The 21,569-nt window shown below is 43.7% G+C and overlaps 1 protein-coding gene across 8 annotated transcripts in view; it reads right to left on the reverse strand.

Moving 5' to 3' along the window:
- The window catches only part of ANKS1A (ankyrin repeat and sterile alpha motif domain containing 1A), an 823,551-nt gene that overhangs the window by 431,175 nt on the left and 370,807 nt on the right, over nt 1–21,569 (reverse strand). For all 8 annotated transcript variants that reach the window (XM_069238819.1, XM_069238817.1, XM_069238816.1 and 5 more), the window contains one exon: nt 9,465–9,652. In XM_069238819.1, the coding sequence (XP_069094920.1) occupies nt 9,465–9,652 (188 nt within the window). The remainder of the gene's footprint in view (nt 1–9,464; nt 9,653–21,569) is intronic.

The following is a 21,569-nucleotide window of genomic DNA, read 5'->3' on the forward strand; positions in this document are numbered from 1 at the left end:
AGGAGGCATTGTAGGAGAGAGCCTCTGAAGCAAGCAGCAGACATGTTGATGAAACCAAGATGGTGACACCAGTGAAGCTACACCACTCAGATAGTGATCAAGCGCAAAATGCCCCTAGCCACCTGACCAAGAGAGGCAGATGCCACCCATGGACTGAGCTAGCATCTCTGCAGAGGTGAAAACAGGTTCTGCCCTCTCAGCATCCCAGCTCAGAAGTCCAGGGTATACAGCTCAGTAAAGGAAGCATGATGGGGAGTGAGACCAGGACAGCCTATGCCTGGGCTACACGCAGGCCTGTGGGGCCCCTAGCACACACCCTATGGAGAAGGGTGCCAAAAAGCAGGTCTCTACCCCTGAAACTTGGCAAGCATTTCTACTGGTGATGTGAGCCATCCCCTGGATACTGAGTCATTGTATATCAACCAGGAGGTGCAATTATAGTGGTCTGCCCTGCTGGAGCAGGCACGCAATGGCCTCATACCCATCAGCACGCCTTGTGCAAACACATAAGCACAACCATTGCTAAACTCATTGTAATCTTATGATTGAGCCGTAACCTGGACCCCTTGGAGAACATTTAATCAAGAAATGGTAGAAGCTTAGGGAGCACCATGGAGCCAATGATCTACTACTAGCTCGGAGGATACATGTTGAGGAAACGTGGCTGTCATGAACATGGCCCCTACTTAAGGACCCCATTTCCTGCGTGCGACACTGTTGAGGCCAGCGGCACTGTAACGGGTCCTCCCCTTGCTTCCCCCAATCATACTGGCAAGCATCCTAAATGTTTTTCATACTAAAACTACGGATTGAAGCTCTCAGGGGAGTTTATAAGAACCTTCAGGATAGATTGCACAATTGCATCATCTCCAACTCAGTGGTAAATTCAATCTTTTGACTGTCTAGAGGCTCTGAAACAAAGATACACATACATGACAGTACAAAAAAGTGTGTCGAGATGTATACGCATTTAAAACAGAAGGCGCAGCACAAAGCATCATGGTAGTTGGGGGAATCCTATAAGAAGATTAAAATTGCGGTACAATGTCCAGTTGGCAGCAATCTCATAAAAAAATATTAGATCTATGCCAATGACTTATAATGAATTCTAACTTGGTGGAGATGTGCATGATGCAGCTGACAGTACTGAAAGACTGCTCGTGAGGAACATGGTGGAAATGAAAAAGTTACTTACCTACAGTAGCAATTATTATGGTGGATACTTTATCGGCAGATTTCTTACATCTTGAATATCCCAGCCGCTATACTGGACCTGGAAACCTTTCCATATGACTTTGATGCCGATAGGGGGTGTGGGCTCTACATTGGTACTTACACTCTTGATCATCCAATCATCTTGACAGGACAATGCGTGAGTGCCCCTCCATCTGAGGTGGAAGGCTAACACACCTAGAAATTTGGTTATGACCCTTGTGCTGTGGTGACTCCAAAGGGCAACACCTTGAACTAGTAGTGTTGACCACTTACCATGAAGCAGATGTGGCACCGGAGAACGTGTAAATGAAAACAGGCTTCTTTTAAGTCTAGCATGATCACGAAGTTGAATTGCTGCAGCAGGGGGGTGACATTGTACAGGGTGGTCATATGAAAATGTTCTCAGAAGACTCATCCGTTGAGAGTTCTGAGATCAAAAATAGGCCTCAGGGAGCCATCCTTTTTGGGAATGAGGAAGTAATTTGGGTAGACTCCTCTGCTCAAATGTAGCGGTAGGCACTAGCCCTATGGCTCCCTTGAGGAGGAGCACCTCGACCTTCACTTGTAGCAGTCAAGGTGTTCTGGGCGGAGGGTGTGTGTCTGTGGTGGGACGTGTGGTAGAGTTAAAAGGAGTTCTAGGCAATAACCGTGCTCGATGATTGACAGAATACAGAGATCTGAGATTGCTTCTTCCCAGCAAGGTAGTATCCCCCAGGAGGGTGTTGTTTGATCATTCCTTGGCCACTCGGTATGATGGAGTTGTTGCTTCAGAAAGTGCCCACATGTATTCTCTACCCTCTTAGTCGTGGTAGCCATTCCACTGTCTCCAGTATGACAAGGTCTGGTCAGGGGAGGTGGTCTTGGATCCCCACTCAGCCCTCCGTATTGTCGCTTCCAAAGGGAGCCCCTAGCAACTGGGGTCAAGATAACACATAATGCCCTGGCCATGCCCTCTTTGATTTTCTTGCGCATCTCATCAACCTGTGTACCGAAGAGATGTTCGTCATCTAAAGGCAAGTTGATGATATGTGTTGAACTTCAGCCTTGAAGCCGGATCTACAGCCAGGAGTGTGATGGAGGTATGTACTCCTTTGCCTGCAGTATTGGATGCGTTATGGGTGCAACATGTGGTCGTGTTAGAGTTGGTTCCGACTTCGGGACAACCTCCTGCCCCCTTTTTCCGAACTCTTCAGGGAGGTGCTGCAGTAGTCTCTCCATTTCCTCCTACTGAGCCTTGTCAAAACACAACAGGAAGCCCTACTGAACTGGTAAAGCGTCCGTCGGTAGTGGCATGATTGCTACCTTATTTCCTGCTGCATCCATGCATTTGCTTGCCTTGCCAGGTGGGAGTGGGTGGTGGTGGTGGGGGGGTCACATGTAGCTAGGGCAGCAGTGTGCCTGTGGGTGGTATGTACCAGGGAATCTGGAGGGACGTGTCACTTGATGTATGTGTGGTAAGAGAGAGAGGGTTTAAACCTTTTCCCCACTATGGGTGCAACCACCCAGTTTTTTACCTGCTCCTTTAAAGATACCCGGGCATCATAAGCATCCCTGTCAACAGAAGAAGGAAACTAATGTAGCGTTCTGTTCTACAGAGCATCTCCAATAAGAAGTTACTTTTCTCAGGTTTGGCATGCCGGTCTACCTTTCGGTAAGTAGCTACCCGCAGCATAATCCCATTGGTCTCAGCGGTGTTCTCTAGGGTACTAGGGTGGCAGGGGAGGGCCTAACAGGGACATGATGTCGCTCGATATGCAGGGACATGATGTAGCTCGATCTGCAGGGGACTGAAGGGGGGGACTATGTCTAGTCCTCCAAGGGGTCTTCTGTGGGCTGCTGACAAAAGGCAGCATCGTAGTCCTCTGCTGGAAAATAGGGACTAGGACTGCCAATGTCAGTGTAGGACTGAGGAGACTCAGGTGTGGAATCTGGAGGCGGTGATAGTTGGGGTGGAAGTGGAGTTCTGGCAACCTTACTTCTGTGCCTCTTAGTTGGTGCAGGCTGGAAAGAGTCATCTGGTGCCAGCATGTCCTTAAAGACAGGCCTCCTGTCCTTGGGCAAAGCCTCTGTAGTGCCAAAGAGATCTTCCCTGTATGGGGATTGATGAAAATCCACCTTTATCTCTCATTGGGTTTCTCATGAAGCTCTAAGGTATGGTCCTGTTTTGGTCCCCAGAGCCAGCCATGGAACGTGATCTCAGCACAGATGCTGGTTTCAGCGCCTAACGTGTCACAGGCACCGACGGGACCCTCAGCTTGAAATGGTGTTTCTGAATCTTGGCACTGACAGGGTTCCTTGGCATCTTGGCTCTGACGCCTTTCCTCAGTGTCACCCGAACCCAAAGGCAGCAGAGAAACAGCAGGCGGAAAATTCCTTATGCACAGGGCTCAATGCACAATCCTCTTTGAGGCAGTGCTATGCCTCAACATGACCCCCAAGAGACAGGGGCCTGATCTTCAGTAATGATCTCCAAAGCAAGTTGAAACGGGATGACCATCAATGAGCAAGTTTTATCGGTGACTCACGTGGATGATTCAACCATGTTATCCCAAAAAAAACTTGAGACAAATGAGACATCGAGTCTGGGAGCACCGTCAATACATGTCAGAACCAAATAGGGAGGAAAACAATTAAGCAATAGATTCAGTGCCCATGCACACTGGCAGCTAAAGGTGGAGTCACAGGAACACTTATGACTTAAAAGACTTCTTCAAACAAAAGCAATTTGCAGCCACCCGAGCCCAACACTAGATGGCACGAGTATGCATAACATGAATATCTACCGTCACACATGCTATGAGCAGATCGTGACCAAAGGAAGAAAAATGCTACTTACTCAGTAAGCATCTGTTTGTGGCATGTAGTGCTGTAAATTCACATGCTTAGCATAATACGCCCAACTAGTGTTGGGCTCGGATGTGTTCAAATTGTTTTTCTTCGAAGAAAGTCTTTCGAGGCACGAGTTAGTGCAACTCCTCTTCTTGCTGGAAAAGCGCAGTCATCGACTTCCTTTGTTAGACTATTTTCTCGCAAGGAGGGTGAGGACGGAATCTGAAGCAGAGCATAGTATAGTGAGATGTTCATGGTAAAGGGGTTTATGATAAAGAGTAAAAGTAATTGTAACAAACACAGGTGTCTGGGGAGGAGGGTGGGTGCATAAGAATCTACAGCACGACATGCCACGAACAAATAATTACTGGGTAAGTAACATTTTCCATTCGAGGTGTGGCTATAGATAAACATACTTAGCACAGAAAGAACCAGTCCTCCTTCATGGAAGGTGCCTAGCCTGTGGGAGTTAGTTGCCTGAAACAGTGTACACAGAACTACTTGGCCCACATTGACTTGCTGACAGGCCAACACATCTACACAATAACCTTTTGTAAATGTATGCAGTGTAGACCATGTAGCTGCTTTACATATGTCAGATATGGGTATACTTCCTAGAAAGGTCTGTGAAGCTCCTTTTTCATGAGTGATGTGAGCTCTAGGAGGGATACTAAAGTTATATTAGCTTTAGCAGAGCATGTTTGGATGTATTTAACAATCCACTGTGCAATGCCCAATTTGAAAATGGCTCGTCCTTTGTGTGGTTTTTAAGAAAGCAACAAAGAATTGCTGTGTTTTCTTAAATGATTTAATCCTGTCAATATAATACATGCAAACCTGTTTTACATCTGATATATGTAGAGCCCTTTATGCAACTGATTTGGGGGGGGGGGGGGGGATTAAGGGAGCTGAATAAATTGATTACGGTGGAATTGTGAGACAACCTTATGAAGAAATATAGGATTAGTACCTCTTTGTAGTTGGAAGAAGGGTTCTTTTAAAGTAAATGCATGAAACTCACTGACACATCTGAATAAAGTGATAGAGACTAGGAATTTTACCTTCCAGGATAAAAAAAATGGAGGGGGCAGGAGTGGAGGGCCCATCAATCTTGTTAATACAATATTTAATTTTCACGTAGGAGCTGCTGGCACTCTAAGTGGAATAACTCTTAATACCATCCAGAAAAGCTTTAATGACTGGAATCCTGTATAGGGATGTGTGTTACCCTGTTTTGTAAATATGCGGCTAGCGCCGCTAGGTGAAGCCTTATCAATGCAAAAATCTAAACCACAGGTGTACAAATTAAATAAGTAACAATGTCTTGAAACTTGGCTGCTAAGGGATAAATATGTTTAGAATGACAATAGTGAACACGTTTTCTCCATTTAGCAGCTTAACAGGCAGTAGTGGGCCTGCATCCTCTTTAAGAATGTCCATACACTTTTGTGGAAGATTTTGGTAAGCAATTCTAGAACTTTAGAAGCAAGATCGCACAAGGTTGATGAACCTGGTGTCTGATTTCTTCATGGTTCTGCGTGAGAAGGTCCTGTCTGTTCGGCAGTACTTCATGGGGAAATACTAGGAGTTCTAGGAATTTGATGAACCAAGATTGCCGCGCCCATGTGGGAGCTACTAGGATGAGGGAGGAGGGTGAGGGAGTCTAGCCACAGATTTATTTCCTCGGAATCAAGTCCAGGTGTCGCACTGAATCAGGAATTTTGTTTGTGAGCAGTACTCCTCACCTGCATGCCTATAGGTGGAATCATTCAGCTCTGTGTGGCGCCGTCAGCGCCAGAAGTGACGTGTGAGGTGCCTAAATAGGTGCCACCCCAGTGCACTGAAGTCAGTTTCTTTTTGTGACTTTTCACATCAGGAGCATGGAGCCACACACAACACTGGTGTGGAAAAGTAGGGCCTGAAAAGGGGGAGGTGAGTGGGGGGGGAAACCTGTCGCTAGAAAACAGTTAGCAGAGCAGGGAGGATGGGTGAGTTGGTAAGGAATCTACGGTTAGACACTCTACCAGATAAGCCGTTAAGAAAGGTAAGTAACTTTTTCATCTGATATATAATTCTAACTACATATCCTTACCTTAGAATAGATAACCAAAGCAATACTTCCCCAGAGGTGGGTCTTCAAAATTATTTCACATTAAAAAGTACTGTAGGACTGAGCGAGCAAAGTGCCCGTCCCAATGGACCTGACTGTCCAGGCAGTAATACTTTGTGAACGTGTATAGAGAAGCCCACGTTGCTGCCTGGCAAATGCCCAGGACCAGGTCTCAGCATGCTAACGCAATGGTTGCAGCATTAGCTCTGGTGGAATGAGAATGCAAGCCCTCAGGGGGTTACTGCCTTGCCAATGTGTAGCAGATCTTAATGCAGAGCAAAAACAAAATAAAATGATGGACGTAGTGTTGAAATTTTTCAAACACTCACCCAAAATCATAGATCTGTGTTTAATCCATTGTTATTTTGCTTGCCACGCCCCCTGGGATAATACTAAGTTAAAGAATCTGCAGCTAGAAGTCTCTACCAGATGCTCATAAATAAGGGCCCTCACTCAGCTCAACAGAGTGCTTAAGGGGGTTAATCTGCCTTCGTGAGCAAGAATCCAAAGCACAAGCATCCTGTTACCAAACAAATCTACACTTTGGAAAAAAAATAAAATCAAATGTTTGCTTGAGGATGTATTATAAAGAATTAGACATAAATCCCACTGCTGATCACAGCATATGTTTCACTCTATTGTTCTTTCTGAAAGGATAATCCTGCTACCAGTGAAGGACGGATGGAGTACTCAAACCCAGAGCTAAACTTGCCAGTTAACACTGATTCATCCAGTTTCTTTTTAAGGCAGTTTCTGGACACTTGAGAGGAGGTATCAAAGACAGAAAAATAAACTGGCCAGTCCAATGCAGTGTTCAGATTTAAAATTCTAACACTGATAAATAGTCCCAGTTAACAGTTAAAAGTGAAACAGGCCTGAATGTTAGTTTATTGGTGAAAGGTGATTATTCTGGGTTAACATGGAAATGCAGGTTGAGGTGTACAGCAAAACTTCAGAGGGTTAGTGGGGTAAAAAAAACAAAAAAAAAAACTTTAAGTGCTGACAAAATAGATATAGCATCAGAATATTCTCATCGTTCATGGTATCCCTATAAGTGATGTAACCAACCTACCAAGTATGTGAAGTATGAGTGACATTTCAAAGACATTAGCAAGCATAATGTGCAAGATCTCACATTGGTCTGTGGGTAGTGCAACTGACTCACACGGAGACATCCTTCACACTCAACACCTGGCAAAACATTGACAAAGTTTTAAAGTGACTAGTCTTTAAAATAACTTGCAGGGTTCATTACAAAATGTTCTCATCTCATCGTCAGTTCCTTCACAATATATTTGCTAGATAACTGTATTTTTGGGATAAAGTTCTAATCATCTGTTCAGAACACACATTTAGAATCGTTTATCGATAACAGCCACAATGGATGGACCAATGTATCCCATACACCAGAAGTCTCTCCTCTCCAACCTACTGCAGCTACATATTTCTGGGAAAATTTCAATTTTCAAATTCCTCTATCAAGTCCACCCTACCTCTAAAGGTGGACATGCCTTTGAATAGAATTTCAGCCTAAGCCATCCAAACATTTGGCATACAACTCACACAATGAATGCCATTTAAACAAATCGGAATACTCCTTAAAATAAAATTTAAAAAAAAGTTTATTTCATAAATGTTTGTAAGTGGTTCATCTGGGACATTAAGGTGTATTATCAACTTATATAAAATCAAGAACCCTCATCTACCCACTACCCTGACAAATTTGCCTTACTATAAGCAAGAAACAGTAAGTCAGGTTCTCATGTCAGCTGTATAAGTGGCCAGTCAGGAACAAGCATTGGTCAAACCAATAGGTCTCATCTGTGGGACCTTTTGGCGTTGTCAAAAGTTGTCAGTGATGTTGTACAGCATGGCTAAGAAAAGTTGCTATCACGCATCTGGCTACCTCCGTTTGTAGGCGCCCACTCCATGCATGCACACCTACAAAATGACATGGGAGCTTTTTACCTTTTTATTTGTCAATTCAAGATGGATCATATGCCACGTGGGGCCAAAGTGAAGAGTTACGGTGGTGCTGATTGTACCATAGCCTGTGTTCAGAGCAAAGTCGTCGAGACCCCGTATGCCAGGAAGGGCGGCTGTGAAGAACTGCTGTTGTGTCTATCAGGCCATAGCCCGTGAGACGAGCTAAGTCAGCGACCACCTATGGGGAGGATCCCAAGAAACTTACCAAGCACTGGAAGAACAATGAGGATGCCCTGGCTGATGCCTCAACTGGAGCGGGTGTGAGGGACTTGAGGAAACCATACCGCTGCCCCTCCCTAGCCACTTGAGAGGAACTTACGGAAGACAGCATGTGCAGCTTCAGTGCCGCAGACTCCGGTTGCTCAGATCCTGCTGGTGTGGTAAGACTGATTTACAGGCCAGGGAGACCTGGGGAAGTTTGCATGCCATGTAGAGCTTCTGCGCTGGAACACTTTTGACTTTAATAAAGAGTCAGAGTGGGACTCCTGAGAATTGGACTTCTAGTGGGGCTTAGCCTGAATGTCATCTATAGTGAATGGGGAGTATCCCTACCACTAGCGAGAGGCCTTGGATTGGCTCGACCTACCGCTACCACAGAGAGTCAAGTGTTGAAAGGGTTTTAGCTCAGTTTCTCAGGATCTATAGTAGGTCAGGCACCGGGACATCAGGAGTAAAAGGCCTTAACTTCCACGGTTGGGCCCAGTAACCCCTGCTTGCCCTGTGGCCCTCTGAACGGTATTCTGAAACACCATTTCATACATCATTTTTTACATGAATAATGCTGCCAGGTAGCCTTCAATTAGCAAGAAGCTACTCTTTCAGTCTTTTAAGGAAAAGGGGGCACTCCCAGCAGCATTGGCCTAAGCTCTATTATGACTTGCCAATCCCATAAGACAGAGGTTGGGTCAGAAACAGGCAGTCAGAAACAGGCAGCCAGAAACAGGCAGCCAGAAACAGGCAGCGAGCCCAAGTAAGGCTCAAGCCTTACTTGGCTCATGCACTAATATCAAAGTCATCCTCAGGGTGAAAATGCGCACAGCTGCATTAGCAGATGCCGCCATCTTTAATAACTGAGCACTCTAAAGGTCCATACATAACTTTGATACTGTGGCACAACAGAGACTTGCAGCAACAAGTGGAATTAAAGATTCCCTTCTTAAATGCAGAAACCAAGGATGTACAGTTTAGCAGTTACAAATTAGCTTTTTACAGCTTAAGTCCTTTTCTTTTCCATAAATGTTTTAGATTTCTCTTGTTTTTTTTGGCAGAACAAGCTCTGTACGCACGCACTTAAAAAATAACATAATCAAACCTGGTTACTTACTGACTGAGCTTTCACCAATGTTGTTTCAGTCTCATGGCCCAGTGAGTCTCGGTCCGATGACTTGCCGCTCATCAAGCTATCCAGGGAATGGCAGGATGTGGCATTGTACAGGGCCTCATATGGACACTCTTGCTCTGGCTCCTCAGCAAAATTTAAGTGTAGCTCCGACATGGCTTTTTCCACCTCTCCTAAAAATATAATTTAAAAACAAAAATAAAAAACTATTGTTCATGCCATTATCCTGCAGTGGTAGTATAACAGCCGTCATGTAAGGATTAAGATACTGAGCTTCAGAAAGAGAAGCACCCTTCACCCGTTACCTCTCACGAACTTCAGTACTTCCAGGCCTACGGGATAACACCTGCAAGCAGCCTCTACTCCCAGAAGAAGCCCACCACTCTGACGCGATCATCAGTCGACTTGAGATCATGGCCATCCTATGTGAGCAGTGAAGCTCGACTTATGGCCATCAGAAAACTAATTCAACGTCACAGTTATTACAACATTTGGAAAAAAACACATCAATTGTAATGTGTATACAATGGCAACTGGTTGAGCTTTCTTTCAATCAATTCAGTTTTTAACTGTATTTTATCCAGGTGTGTTTTTGGCTTTTTAGGTTGAGCGAGCAAGCGTTTTCACCTGTATTATGGGCTTTTAACCACAGCCTTCACTTTCATTCGTTCTTGGATTTGCCTTTCAAAAATCACTTCATGCCATTGGTAAATGCTTTACATTTGTCCCACTGTGAGGCCGTTTTTGTCACGCCTTGCAGACTGCCCCCGTTACATGGATAATTGTACAATTGCCAATATACTTCAGTGTGGGAGAACTTTTTCTTCTCTTTTGTCTCTCTTCTTCGTGCTGCATGGCGCTCACAGAGCGAAAAGGCACAATAGCGTGAACTCGATCGCAGTATTGGAGCGCTGGTCACACTGCTTACAGTTACCTAATCAAAGTCATTTTTTGTGGCTATCCCCTTAAAACACTTGAAATTGGTAAATGCTTTTTATAAAACAAAAATCCTCAATGCAAAAGCGTCTCTCCCGGCACAGCGGCAGAGTCAATACTACAATATTCACTGCACTTAAAAAATTTGCCCCATAATGATTGCTGGATATTACTCTTACAAAACGTGTTTGCTCATAACTCAGCCTGTGGTTGTCCTAGGACAATGGGACCACCACCAAAATGTTCACAACAACATTCCCTTTCTGTCTGCAATGTCAGTGTGGACCCCAAAATAATGACCACTCCGACCATTCAGTGTCTTTTTAAGCACTCTCATGGTTGGAACTTTTGTTTTACAGCTGGGATTAGCTTTTGTCTTAAGGGTTTTGTTTGAATTATCATTACAATAGGCCTGCTACCCCTGAAAATATGTAATGTTCTATGCCTTCTAGGAGCTAAATGGAAAATGTCACTTACCCAGTGTACATCTGTTCGTGGCATTAGTCGCTGCAGATTCACATGCTGTGCAGAGTCCGCCATCTGGTGTTGGGCTCGGAGTGTTACAAGTTGTTTTTTTTCGAAGAAGTCTTTTCGAGTGACGAGACCGAGGGACTCCTCCCATTTCGACTCCATTGCGCATGGGCGTCGACTCCATCTTAGATTGTTTTGCCCGCAGAGGGTGAGGTAGGAGTTGTGTATGCTAGTAATAGTGCCCATGCAATGGAGTGAATGCGTATGTACATAATAAAGTTTTAAGTAATATATTTACAAATGTTTAAGATCTACTTCTAAACGGCTACAGGCTCCCGGGGAGGCGGGTGGGCGCATGTGAATTTGCAGCGACTAATGCCACGAACAGATGTACACTGGGTAAGTGACATTTTCCGTTCGATGGCATGTGTAGCTGCAGATACACATGCTGTGCATAGACTAGTAAGCAGTTATCTCCCCAAAAGCGGTGGTTCAGCCTGTAGGAGTTGAAGTAGTTTGAAATAATGTTCTTAATACAGCTTGACCTACTGTTGCTTGTTGTGCAGTTAGCACATCTACACAGTAGTGCTTGGTAAATGTATGAGGCGTAGACCATGTTGCTGCCTTACATATTTCGTTCATTGGAATATTTCCTAGAAAGGCCATGGTAGCACCTTTCTTTCTGGTTGAGTGTGCCTTTGGTGTAATAGGCAGTTCTCTTTTAGCTTTAAGATAGCAGGTTTGAATGCACTTAACTATCCATCTAGCAATGCCTTGTTTTGAAATTGGATTTCCTGTATGAGGTTTTTGAAAGGCGATAAATAATTGTTTTGTCTTTCGAATTAGTTTTGTTCTGTCAATGTAGTACATTAGTGCTCTTTTGATGTCTAATGTATGTAGTGCTCTTTCGGCTACCGAATCTGGCTGTGGGAAGAACACTGGTAATTCTACCGTTTGATTTAGGTGGAACGGTGAGATTACTTTTGGTAAAAATTTTGGATTGGTCCGTAGAACAACTTTATTTTTGTGTATTTGAATAAATGGTTCTTGAATGGTAAATGCTTGAATCTCACTCACTCTTCTTAGAGATGTGATGGCAATTAAAAATGCAACTTTCCACGTTAAGTATTGCATTTCACAAGAGTGCATGGGCTCAAAAGGTGGACCCATGAGTCGTGTTAGGACAATGTTGAGGTTCCATGAAGGAACTGGTGGTGTTCTTGGTGGTATAATTCTCTTTAGGCCTTCCATAAACGCCTTTATGACTGGTATCCTAAACAATGAAATTGAGTGCGTAATTTGTAGGTAAGCAGAAATTGCCGTAAGATGTATTTTAATGGAAGAGAAAGCTAGGGTAGATTTTTGCAAATGTAGTAAGTATCCTACTATTTCTTTTGCAGATGCGTGTAAAGGTTGAATTTGATTATTATGGCAGTAATAAACCAATCTTTTCCACTTATTTGCATAGCAGTGTCCAGTGGTAGGTTTTCTCGCTTGTTTTATGACCTCCATACATTCTTGTGTGAGGTCTAAGTGCCCGAATTCTAGGATTTCAGGAGCCAAATTGCTAGATTCAACGATGCTGGATTTGGATGTCAGATCTGTTGTTTGTGTTGTGTTAACAGATCTGGTCTGTTGGGTAGTTTGACATGAGGTACTACTGAAAGGTCTAGTAGTGTTGTGTACCAAGGTTGCCTTGCCCATGTTGGTGCCAATAGTATGAGTTTGAGTTTGTTTTGACTCAACCTGTTTACTAGATATGGAAGGAGAGGGAGAGGGGGAAAAGCGTACGCAAATATCCCTGACCAGTTCATCCATAGAGCATTGCCTTGGGATTGATCTTGTGGGTACCTGGATGCGAAGTTTTGGCATTTTGAGTTTTCTTTTGTTGCAAATAGATCTATTTGAGGTGTTCCCCAAATTTGAAAGTAATTGTTTAGTATTTGGGGGTGAATTTCCCATTCGTGGGTTTGTTGGTGATCTCGAGAAATATTGTCTGCCAACTGGTTCTGAATCCCTGGAATAAATTGTGCTATTAGGCGAATGTGGTTGTGAATCGCCCAATGCCATATTTTTTGTGTTAGGAGGCACAACTGTGTCGAGTGTGTCCCTCCTTGTTTGTTTAGATAATACATTGTTGTCATGTTGTCCGTTTTGACAAGAATGTATTTTTGGGTTATTATGGGTTGAAATGCTTTCAGCGCTAGAAATACTGCTAACAGTTCTAAGTGATTTATGTGAAACTGCCTCTGATGTATGTCCCATTGTTCTTGGATGCTGTGTTGATTGAGGTGTGCTCCCCACCCTGTCATGGAAGCATCCGTCGTTATGACGTATTGTGGCACTGGGTCTTGGAAAGGCCGCCCTCGGTTTAAATTTGTACTGTTCCACCATAGAAGCAAGATGTATGTTTGGCGGTCTATCACCACCAGATCTAGAAGTTGACCCTGTGCTTGTGACCATTGTGATGCTAGGCACTGTTGTAAGGGCCGCATGTGCAATCTTGCGTTTGGGACAATGGCTATGCATGAAGACATCATGCCTAGGAGTTTCATTACCATTTTGACTTGTATCTTTTGTGTTGGATACATGGCCTGTATTACTTTGTGAAATGTTTGAACCCTTTGTGGACTTGGAGTGGCAATCCCTTTTGCTGTGTTGATTGTCGCTCCTAAGTATTGCTGTGTTTGACACGGCAAAAGGTGTGACTTCGCGTAGTTGATCGAGAAACCTAGCCTGTGAAGGGTCTGTATGACGTAGTTTGTGTGCTGTGAACATTGTCTTAGCGTGTTGGTTTTGATTAACCAGTCGTCTAAGTACGGGAACACAAGTATTTGCTGCCTTCTGATATGTGCAGCTACTACTGGCAGGCATTTTGTAAAAACTCTTGGCGCAGTTGTTATTCCGAATGGCAACACTTTGAATTGGTAATGTATTCCTTGGAATACGAACCTTAGGTATTTCCTGTGTGAAGGATGTATTGGTATATGGAAATACGCATCTTTTAGGTCTAATGTTGTCTGTAATCTTGCTGTTTGAGCAGTGGGATTACGTCTTGTAACGTGACCATGTGAAAGTGGTCTGATTTGATGTAGGTATTTAGTGTTCTGAGATCTAGTATTGGTCTCAGAGTTTTGTCCTTTTTGGGTATTAGAAAGTACAGTGAGTAAACTCCTGTGTTTTTTTGTAGATTTGGCACTAATTCTATTGCGTCCTTTTGTAGCAATGCTTGAACTTCTAGTCCTAGAAGATCTATATGTTGTTTTGACATATTGTGTGTTTTCGGTGGGACATTTGGAGGGAATTGGTGAAATTCTATGCAATAACCATGCTGGATAATTGCTAAGACCCAGGTGTCTGTTGTTATTTCCTCCCAAAGTTTGTAAAATTGGCTTAGTCTTCCCCCCACAGGTGTTATGTGATGGGGTTGTGTGACTTGTGAGTCAGTGTTTATTTTGAGGAGTTTTGGGGCCTTGGAATTTTCCTCGATTTCTTGGGAATTGGCCCCCTCTATATTGCCCCCGAAAACCTCCCCTCTGATATTGACCCTGGTAAGTAGGCCTTGTTTGTGAGGTTGTGGTTTCTGTGGGTTGACCTCGAAACCCTCCCCTAAAAGGTGTTTTTCGAAATGTGCCTCTGCTCTGCGGGGAGTAGAGTGCGCCCATGGCTTTGGCTGTATCGGTGTCTTTTTTGAGTTTCTCAATGGCAGTGTCCACCTCCGGCCCAAACAATTGCTGTTCATTAAATGGCATATTGAGCACAGCTTGTTGGATTTCCGGCTTGAACCCTGAAGTGCGCAGCCATGCGTGCCTTCGTATCGTGATTGCAGTGTTTATTGTCCTTGCAGCTGTATCTGCTGCATCCATGGAAGACCGTATCTGATTATTTGAGATACTTTGTCCCTCTTCTACCACCTGTTGCGCTCTTTTTTGGAACTCCTTGGGTAAGTGTTCGATGAAATGTTGCATTTCATCCCAATGAGCTCTGTCGTATCTTGCCAAAAGTGCTTGTGAATTGGCAATAAGCCATTGATTTGATGCTTGTGCTGCAACCCTTTTTCCCGCAGCATCAAATTTGCGTCTCTCTTTGTCTGGAGGTGGTGCGTCTCCTGAGGTATGAGAGTTGGCTCTCTTACGAGCTGCCCCGACAACTACTGAGTCTGGTGTTAGTTGTGTTGTAATATAGATTGGATCTGTTAGCGGTGGCTTGTACTTTTTCTCCACCCTTGGAGTTACGGCTCTGCCTTTAACTGGATCCTGAAATATTTGTTTTGAATGTCTTAGCATTCCTGGGAGCATGGGAAGGCTTTGGTACTGGCTATGGGTGGAGGATAGGGTGTTAAACAGAAAGTCATCCTCAATTGGTTCAGCATGTAAGGTGACGTTGTGAAATTCGGCTGCCCTTGCGACCACCTGTGTGTAGGATGTACTGTCCTCAGGTGGTGACGGTTTTGTGGGGTAGGAGTCTGGGCTGTTGTCAGACACTGGAGCATCGTAAAGGTCCCATGCATCGGGATCATCCTGACTCATTGTAGTATGAGCTGGTGAGTGCATCAGTGGTGGAGTTGTTGCTGGTGATGCATGTGTTGATGGTGGTGGAGATGGTGGTGGAGACGGTGGCGGGGTTGTTTTCCTTGCCACTTTTGCCTGTGGTTGCTTGTCCTTTTGTTGAAAGGCAAGTTTCCTTTTTATTTTGATTGGGGGAAGAGTGGTTATCTTCCCTGTGTCCTCATGAATATGAAGCCTTCTTTGCGTGTAGTCAGGCTCTACAGCTTGAAGCTCCTCTCCAAATCTATGTAATTGGGAGGTTAATCCTTGTTCCTCTGTATAGGAACTAGTTTTCGGCTCCGAGGCTGGATGTTTCGGAACTGAAACCTTTTCGGAAGTCTTTTTAGGCTCCGAAGAAACCTTCTTTGTTTTCGGCGTGGTGTCTCGGTGCCGAAATTCTTCGGTGCCGCTGTCTCTGTGCCGAAGTTTCTCGGAGCTGCTGTCTCGGCTCCGAGGTTGCTGTGTGGCGGTATCTCGACCGGAGTCGGATGACTTCGACACCAGCATACCCTTTTTTGGTGCCTTGGATCGGTCACCTAGTTTTCGGGTTAAGCCATGGCCTGTTGGCGGTGGCGTCCCCTGGGCTTTTGTGGACTTCTCGTGAGTCTTGATTTTCGACGTCTTACTCACGGTTTGGTGTGTTTCTTCGGCGTCGAGTTCTTCAGAATCCGACTCGCGGATGGAGAAAGCTTCTTCTTCCTCCTCGAAACGTTCTTGACCTGTCGGCGTGGACGCCATTTGTAGTCTCCTGGCTCTTCGGTCTCTCAGCGTCTTCCTCGACCGAAACGCTCGACAGGCTTCACAAGTATCTTCCTTGTGCTCGGGGGACAAGCACAAGTTACAGACCAGATACTGATCCGTATACGGATACTTGTTATGGCATTTTGGGCAGAAGCGGAATGGGGTCCGTTCCATCAGCCTTGAAGTCGCACGTGGCCGGGCCGACCAGGCCCCGACGGGGGATCGAAAAAACCCCGAAGGGCCACCGGAGCTCTTCAAAATTCGGTGTCGATTTGTTCTAACTAACCCGATACCGAACGCAAACAATACCGACGATTTTTTCCGAGATTCTAACCAACTTTCTGACCCGAAACACGGAGCGAAAAGGAACACGTCCGAACCCGATGGCGGAAAAAAAACTATCTAAGATGGAGTCGACGCCCATGCGCAATGGAGTCGAAATGGGAGGAGTCCCTCGGTCTCGTGACTCGAAAAGACTTCTTCGAAGAAAAACAACTTGTAACACTCCGAGCCCAACACCAGATGGCGGACTGTGCACAGCATGTGTATCTGCAGCTACACATGCCATCGAACATATGGTTACACTGCAATATTTATTCCCATTTTCTTTTCATGTGGTTATGCCCTCTAGGGGTTAACTATATAGTTACATGACCATGCTTCTTACAAATGCTATTTTCAATGTGGTGTTCTCTAGGGGCTGTTCTAGGCATAACAGTCATACCAACATACTAAAATATTAGTGGTAGGGAAACGTACCCCATAATGCTTTGCAGGGCATTACTTTTACAAAACATTTTTGCTCATACCTCAGCCTGTGGTATTCGAAGGGCAATGGGACCACCTTCAAAACATCGACACAATGTGCTCTTTCTGTCTACATCATTTATGGGTCCCCACACTATGTTAGTGGGGACTCTAAAATAACAACCCTTACCACCATTCATTATCTTTTTAAGCTCTTTCATGGCTGGAACTTTTGTTTCACAGCTGTAAGAAATTATGTTTTATGGTCCTTGTTTGCAATGTCATTGGAATAGGCCTGCACTACACCCACTAGGGGCTAAAGTATATGGCAGGGATGTGGAATTCCTATCGCCCGACGCCCTGGACATCTTGTTTGGGGTCAAGGGCAACAAGATTTTATGTTTACTTTGTCCTTGGGACAAGTAGACCCAACCCTCTGCAGCACAAACCCTTTGGCTGTTTGTTTACAGAGAGTGGAACTCTCTGCAGTTGAGGTAATGTGTTTCCAAGAGATAATGCTGTTCAACTTGTATTTATGGTTCATTATTTGAAAACCTTCATTATTAGGGTGAGTGCTGTAAATAAATGTTTTAATGTCACACTTCACTACTGACGTTGGTTCCAGTACAAAAAAAAAAAGTGTATACACATGTTTGAAATGTTTAGGCTATGAGGCTAAGTATAATGCTCCCAGAATGCTCTCTGATTATATGCAAATGAAGTGTCATTTAGTAAAATGTTTTGATGCATGCTAGTATTTCCCAAAAATATTTCTAATGGAAAATCAGTGTAACCATTTTCAACACGATTATGGGAAGCATTAAAATAAACAAACACTGACAAAGCCAACTGATCTGACATATTTTTATAAGTCTTTTAGTTTCATCAATGCGTATCTTGTTTTGACATGGCTTTTCTAACACTTTATTGTTGTGGGAGCTACCAGGTCCTCAACATTGTAACAAACACTGGCAAAAAAAACCCAAAACGTTTTTGAACCCTAAAAGCACATGTTGCCCCCAGTGGCATAACAAAGGCCCCGCAGCCGCCCTCCAGGGGGCCCCTTCAGCACAGCACCTGCCCTGAGTGAGTCTGGAGAGGGGGCTCCTCCATGTTCTTTGCAAAGGGGCACCCTCCAGTTTCATTACGTCACTGATTGCCACTGTAGTTCCTGACACTGAACAAAACTACTTTGTGTGCCAATATGCTCCTTGTGGAAGAGAAGAATGCGATCACTCACAGTAAAGCCAGCCGAAAGAGAGAGAAATAGAAGTTTAATAAAAACAAAATGTCTTTGTTAACACCAGACCTAATTAGGGACCAAGACCCACATGTAGGTAGCTTTTTGCATGTCGCAAACAGCGACTTTCGCTGTTTGCGACGTGCAAAAAGCACATTGCGATGCACAAACCCAGTTTTGCGATTCGGTAACCTGGTTACCGAATCGCAAAACGGGTTTGTGACTCGCAATTAGGAAGGGGTGTTCCCTTCCTAATTGCGACTCGCAGTGCAATGTAGGATTGTTTTGCGAATGCGGGCGCAAACCAATCTCAGTTTGCACCCATTTCAAATGGGTGCTAACACTTTCACAAAAGGGAAGGGGTCCCTCTGGGACCCCTTCCCCATTGTGAATGTCACTGTAAACATTTTTTCAGAGCAGGCAGTGGTCCTGCGGACCACTGCCTGCTCTGAAAAAATGAAACGAAAACGTTTCATTTTTCGTTTTTGTAATTCATCTCGTTTTCCTTTAAGGAAAACGGGCTACATTACAAAAAAAAAAAAAAAAATGCTTTATTGAAAAGCAGTCACAGACATGGTGGTCTGCTGTCTCCAGCAGGCCACCATCCCTGTGAGGCCGCCATTCGCAAGGGGGTCGCAAATTGCGACCCACCTCATGATTATTCATGAGGTGAACATTTGCGAAGCCCTTGAGAATCACAGATGGTGTCAGGGACACCATCCTACATTCGGATTTGCGACTCGCAATTTGCGGGTCACAAATCTGAAACTACCTACATGTGGCCCCAAATTCTTAAAGTCACAAAAGTGCACCCATGGTATATGTCGTACCCCTATAAAATATTTGTGAACTGTATTTTAGCATGGGTAAATACGCATGTGTAGATTTGCTCATGTGAAAATCTATTGAGCATTTGCAAGTTCATTTTCCCTCCAGCCACTTTCTTCCCAACCCTGGAAGAAGTTCTAATTCTGCCATTGTCAGGAGTAAATGTCCAACCTTTCTTATTATGGGAAAATATTAGAGAGAAGCTGGTGAAAATCTTTAAAACATGCAGGTTAGTAGGTTTGCAGACTCAAAGGCATTCCAGCCCTGGAACTATTGCTTACTGCTTCCTCCAGCCCCAGTATGCAGATCTGCAGAAAGGTGGAAAAATAAGGAAATTGCTACAGTAGGGATTGAAACTGCTAGTATTCAAGCCCTACTATGGTAGTAGCCCTGGCATAATCAGAGAGGCTATTATCAGAGCTCTTACATAATGAGATTGCTGCTATAATTTGGCGCCACACTACATGGCACCAAAGGGACAAGTAGATCTTTTTACAGGACAAGTAGATTTGAGAAGCAACCTGTCCCGTGGACAAGTAGATATTTTAATAAATTCCACACCCCTGTATGGTTACATTGCATTCATTTCTCCCTTTCTTTTTTCATGTGGTTATGCTCTGTAAGAGCTGACTGTATGGTTACTTGACTATGTTTCTTCCAAATGCTATTTTTATTGTGTTCTCTAGGGGCTGTTGTGAGCACTGCAGTCAACATAGTATAATATTCACGTCACAAAATCACACCCCATAATGCTTTGCAGGGCATTACTTTTACAAAACATTTTAGCTCATAACTCAGCCTCTTGTGGTCCTAGGACAATGGGACCACCTTCAAACGCTCTGTCTATATTATCTCTGGGTGCCCACACTGGGTTAATGGGGACCGCAAAATAATAACCCCTCCCACTATTCAGTGTTTAAGCTGTCTCATGACTAGAACCTTTGTTTTACAGCTGGGAGAAGTTTTGTTTTAAAGACATTATTTGTAACATCATTGCAGTAAGCCTGCTAGCCCTAAAACCCCCCTCAAGGGGCTAGGTATATGGTTACACTGTATTACTTTATCCTGTTTGTTTTTATGGGGTTATGCCCTTTAAGGGCCAACAATATTTTTACATGTACATGACCATATTTCTTACAAATAATAATCATGCTATGGTGCCCTCTAGGGACTGTTTTGAGCATTGAAGTGTAATGTCAAAAGTTTATTTCTGATACATTTTTATTTGACATTTGTTTATGTTTCAATAATCTCCGCTTATTACATTCATGGCCACGATACAGTTCAACTTAATCTCCTTATTACACTATGTGGTGACCCTTCTAGTTTATTTCTCCTCTGTGGCTGTCTTGTGTCTTTTTGAGGAAACTGTGTTAGCCAGCAACTCTGATGGTGGGGTGGTGAAAGTGTTATTCAACTGGAATTAGCATGACAGATTTAAATTAGGATGCTAAATGGCAACATTTATATTTTTTGCTGCAGGTAGAGGAAGAAGGTAAATGGAAGTGCTTTAGTTATATGCATGGCCACAAAAAGATGAAATAAGGCAGGGTTGACCGGTTTTGAATTTACAAAACAAATAGCTCTAACGCAAGCAAATGAACACCTATTGCATTCAAATGCTTGTTACTGTCTGGAGCCATTCATTGTATTTACATCTATATGCATGTCTCGAAGTGGTTAAGTCCTGATTTGAAGCATTATTTCTGGAGTTACCAAGTCAGGCTGTTTTTGGTCTCAGCAGAAAGTATCCGTAATAAACCCTGGCCACAACCAATCGGTCAGATATCTCCCATATACATTAGATGGTTGTGGAAGACTCAAACCCAGTGAAGGTCATTCAGGAAGAAGACCTTCATACAATAGACTTTTACATCTATTCATAACTATTGCCTTATTTTTCTGACCTTCCTTTCTCCTACTCCTCAGCACTGTCTTTTTCCTTAATGTTTCCAGTCAGGTTTCTTAGCTAGACTTCAGCAAACTTCTGTAGACTGTGTGAAGCTTGTTAATCCTTAGCAGATGATGAAATGTCAAAAGGGTATGTCCCTTAAAACCTTTAACTCTTAAGGCCATCTTTACTTTTTATTAGGCTCACAAGTAACAAATAGCTGGTGGTGCTGCAGTATTGATCTATCATGAGGAATATATATGTACATCTTGTATTAACAAATGTATGCATCTTATATATGTCTTAGCTCTCATAACCCACCTAATTAACCCTTTTTGCTGGTCTGTTGTAATGGAACTATTCAAGATTACCAAGCTCTCCTTGATTTCAATGTTGCACAAACATAAATGTCCATCACAGCAGGGGCTTGTGCTACCAAAAGGGAAAATTATACTCATTAGGGGAAAAATAGACAACATAAGAGTAAATACACACTTCCATCGATTTCGAGTGGAAAATAAGCTCAGCTTACATAGTTTTTGAACTGTCACAGTACCCCTATATAAAAAGGAGCCAATAGACATCGGGCAGACATGTTTCCCTATGAACATGGGCAAAATATAAACTGGACAATATAAGGGTTTTTTATGATTTTTTACATGGTGTGGACCAGTCAATCAGTGCCTCAT

Source organism: Pleurodeles waltl, chromosome 6, assembly GCF_031143425.1.
Source record: "Pleurodeles waltl isolate 20211129_DDA chromosome 6, aPleWal1.hap1.20221129, whole genome shotgun sequence".
Classification (NCBI taxonomy): domain Eukaryota; kingdom Metazoa; phylum Chordata; class Amphibia; order Caudata; family Salamandridae; genus Pleurodeles; species Pleurodeles waltl.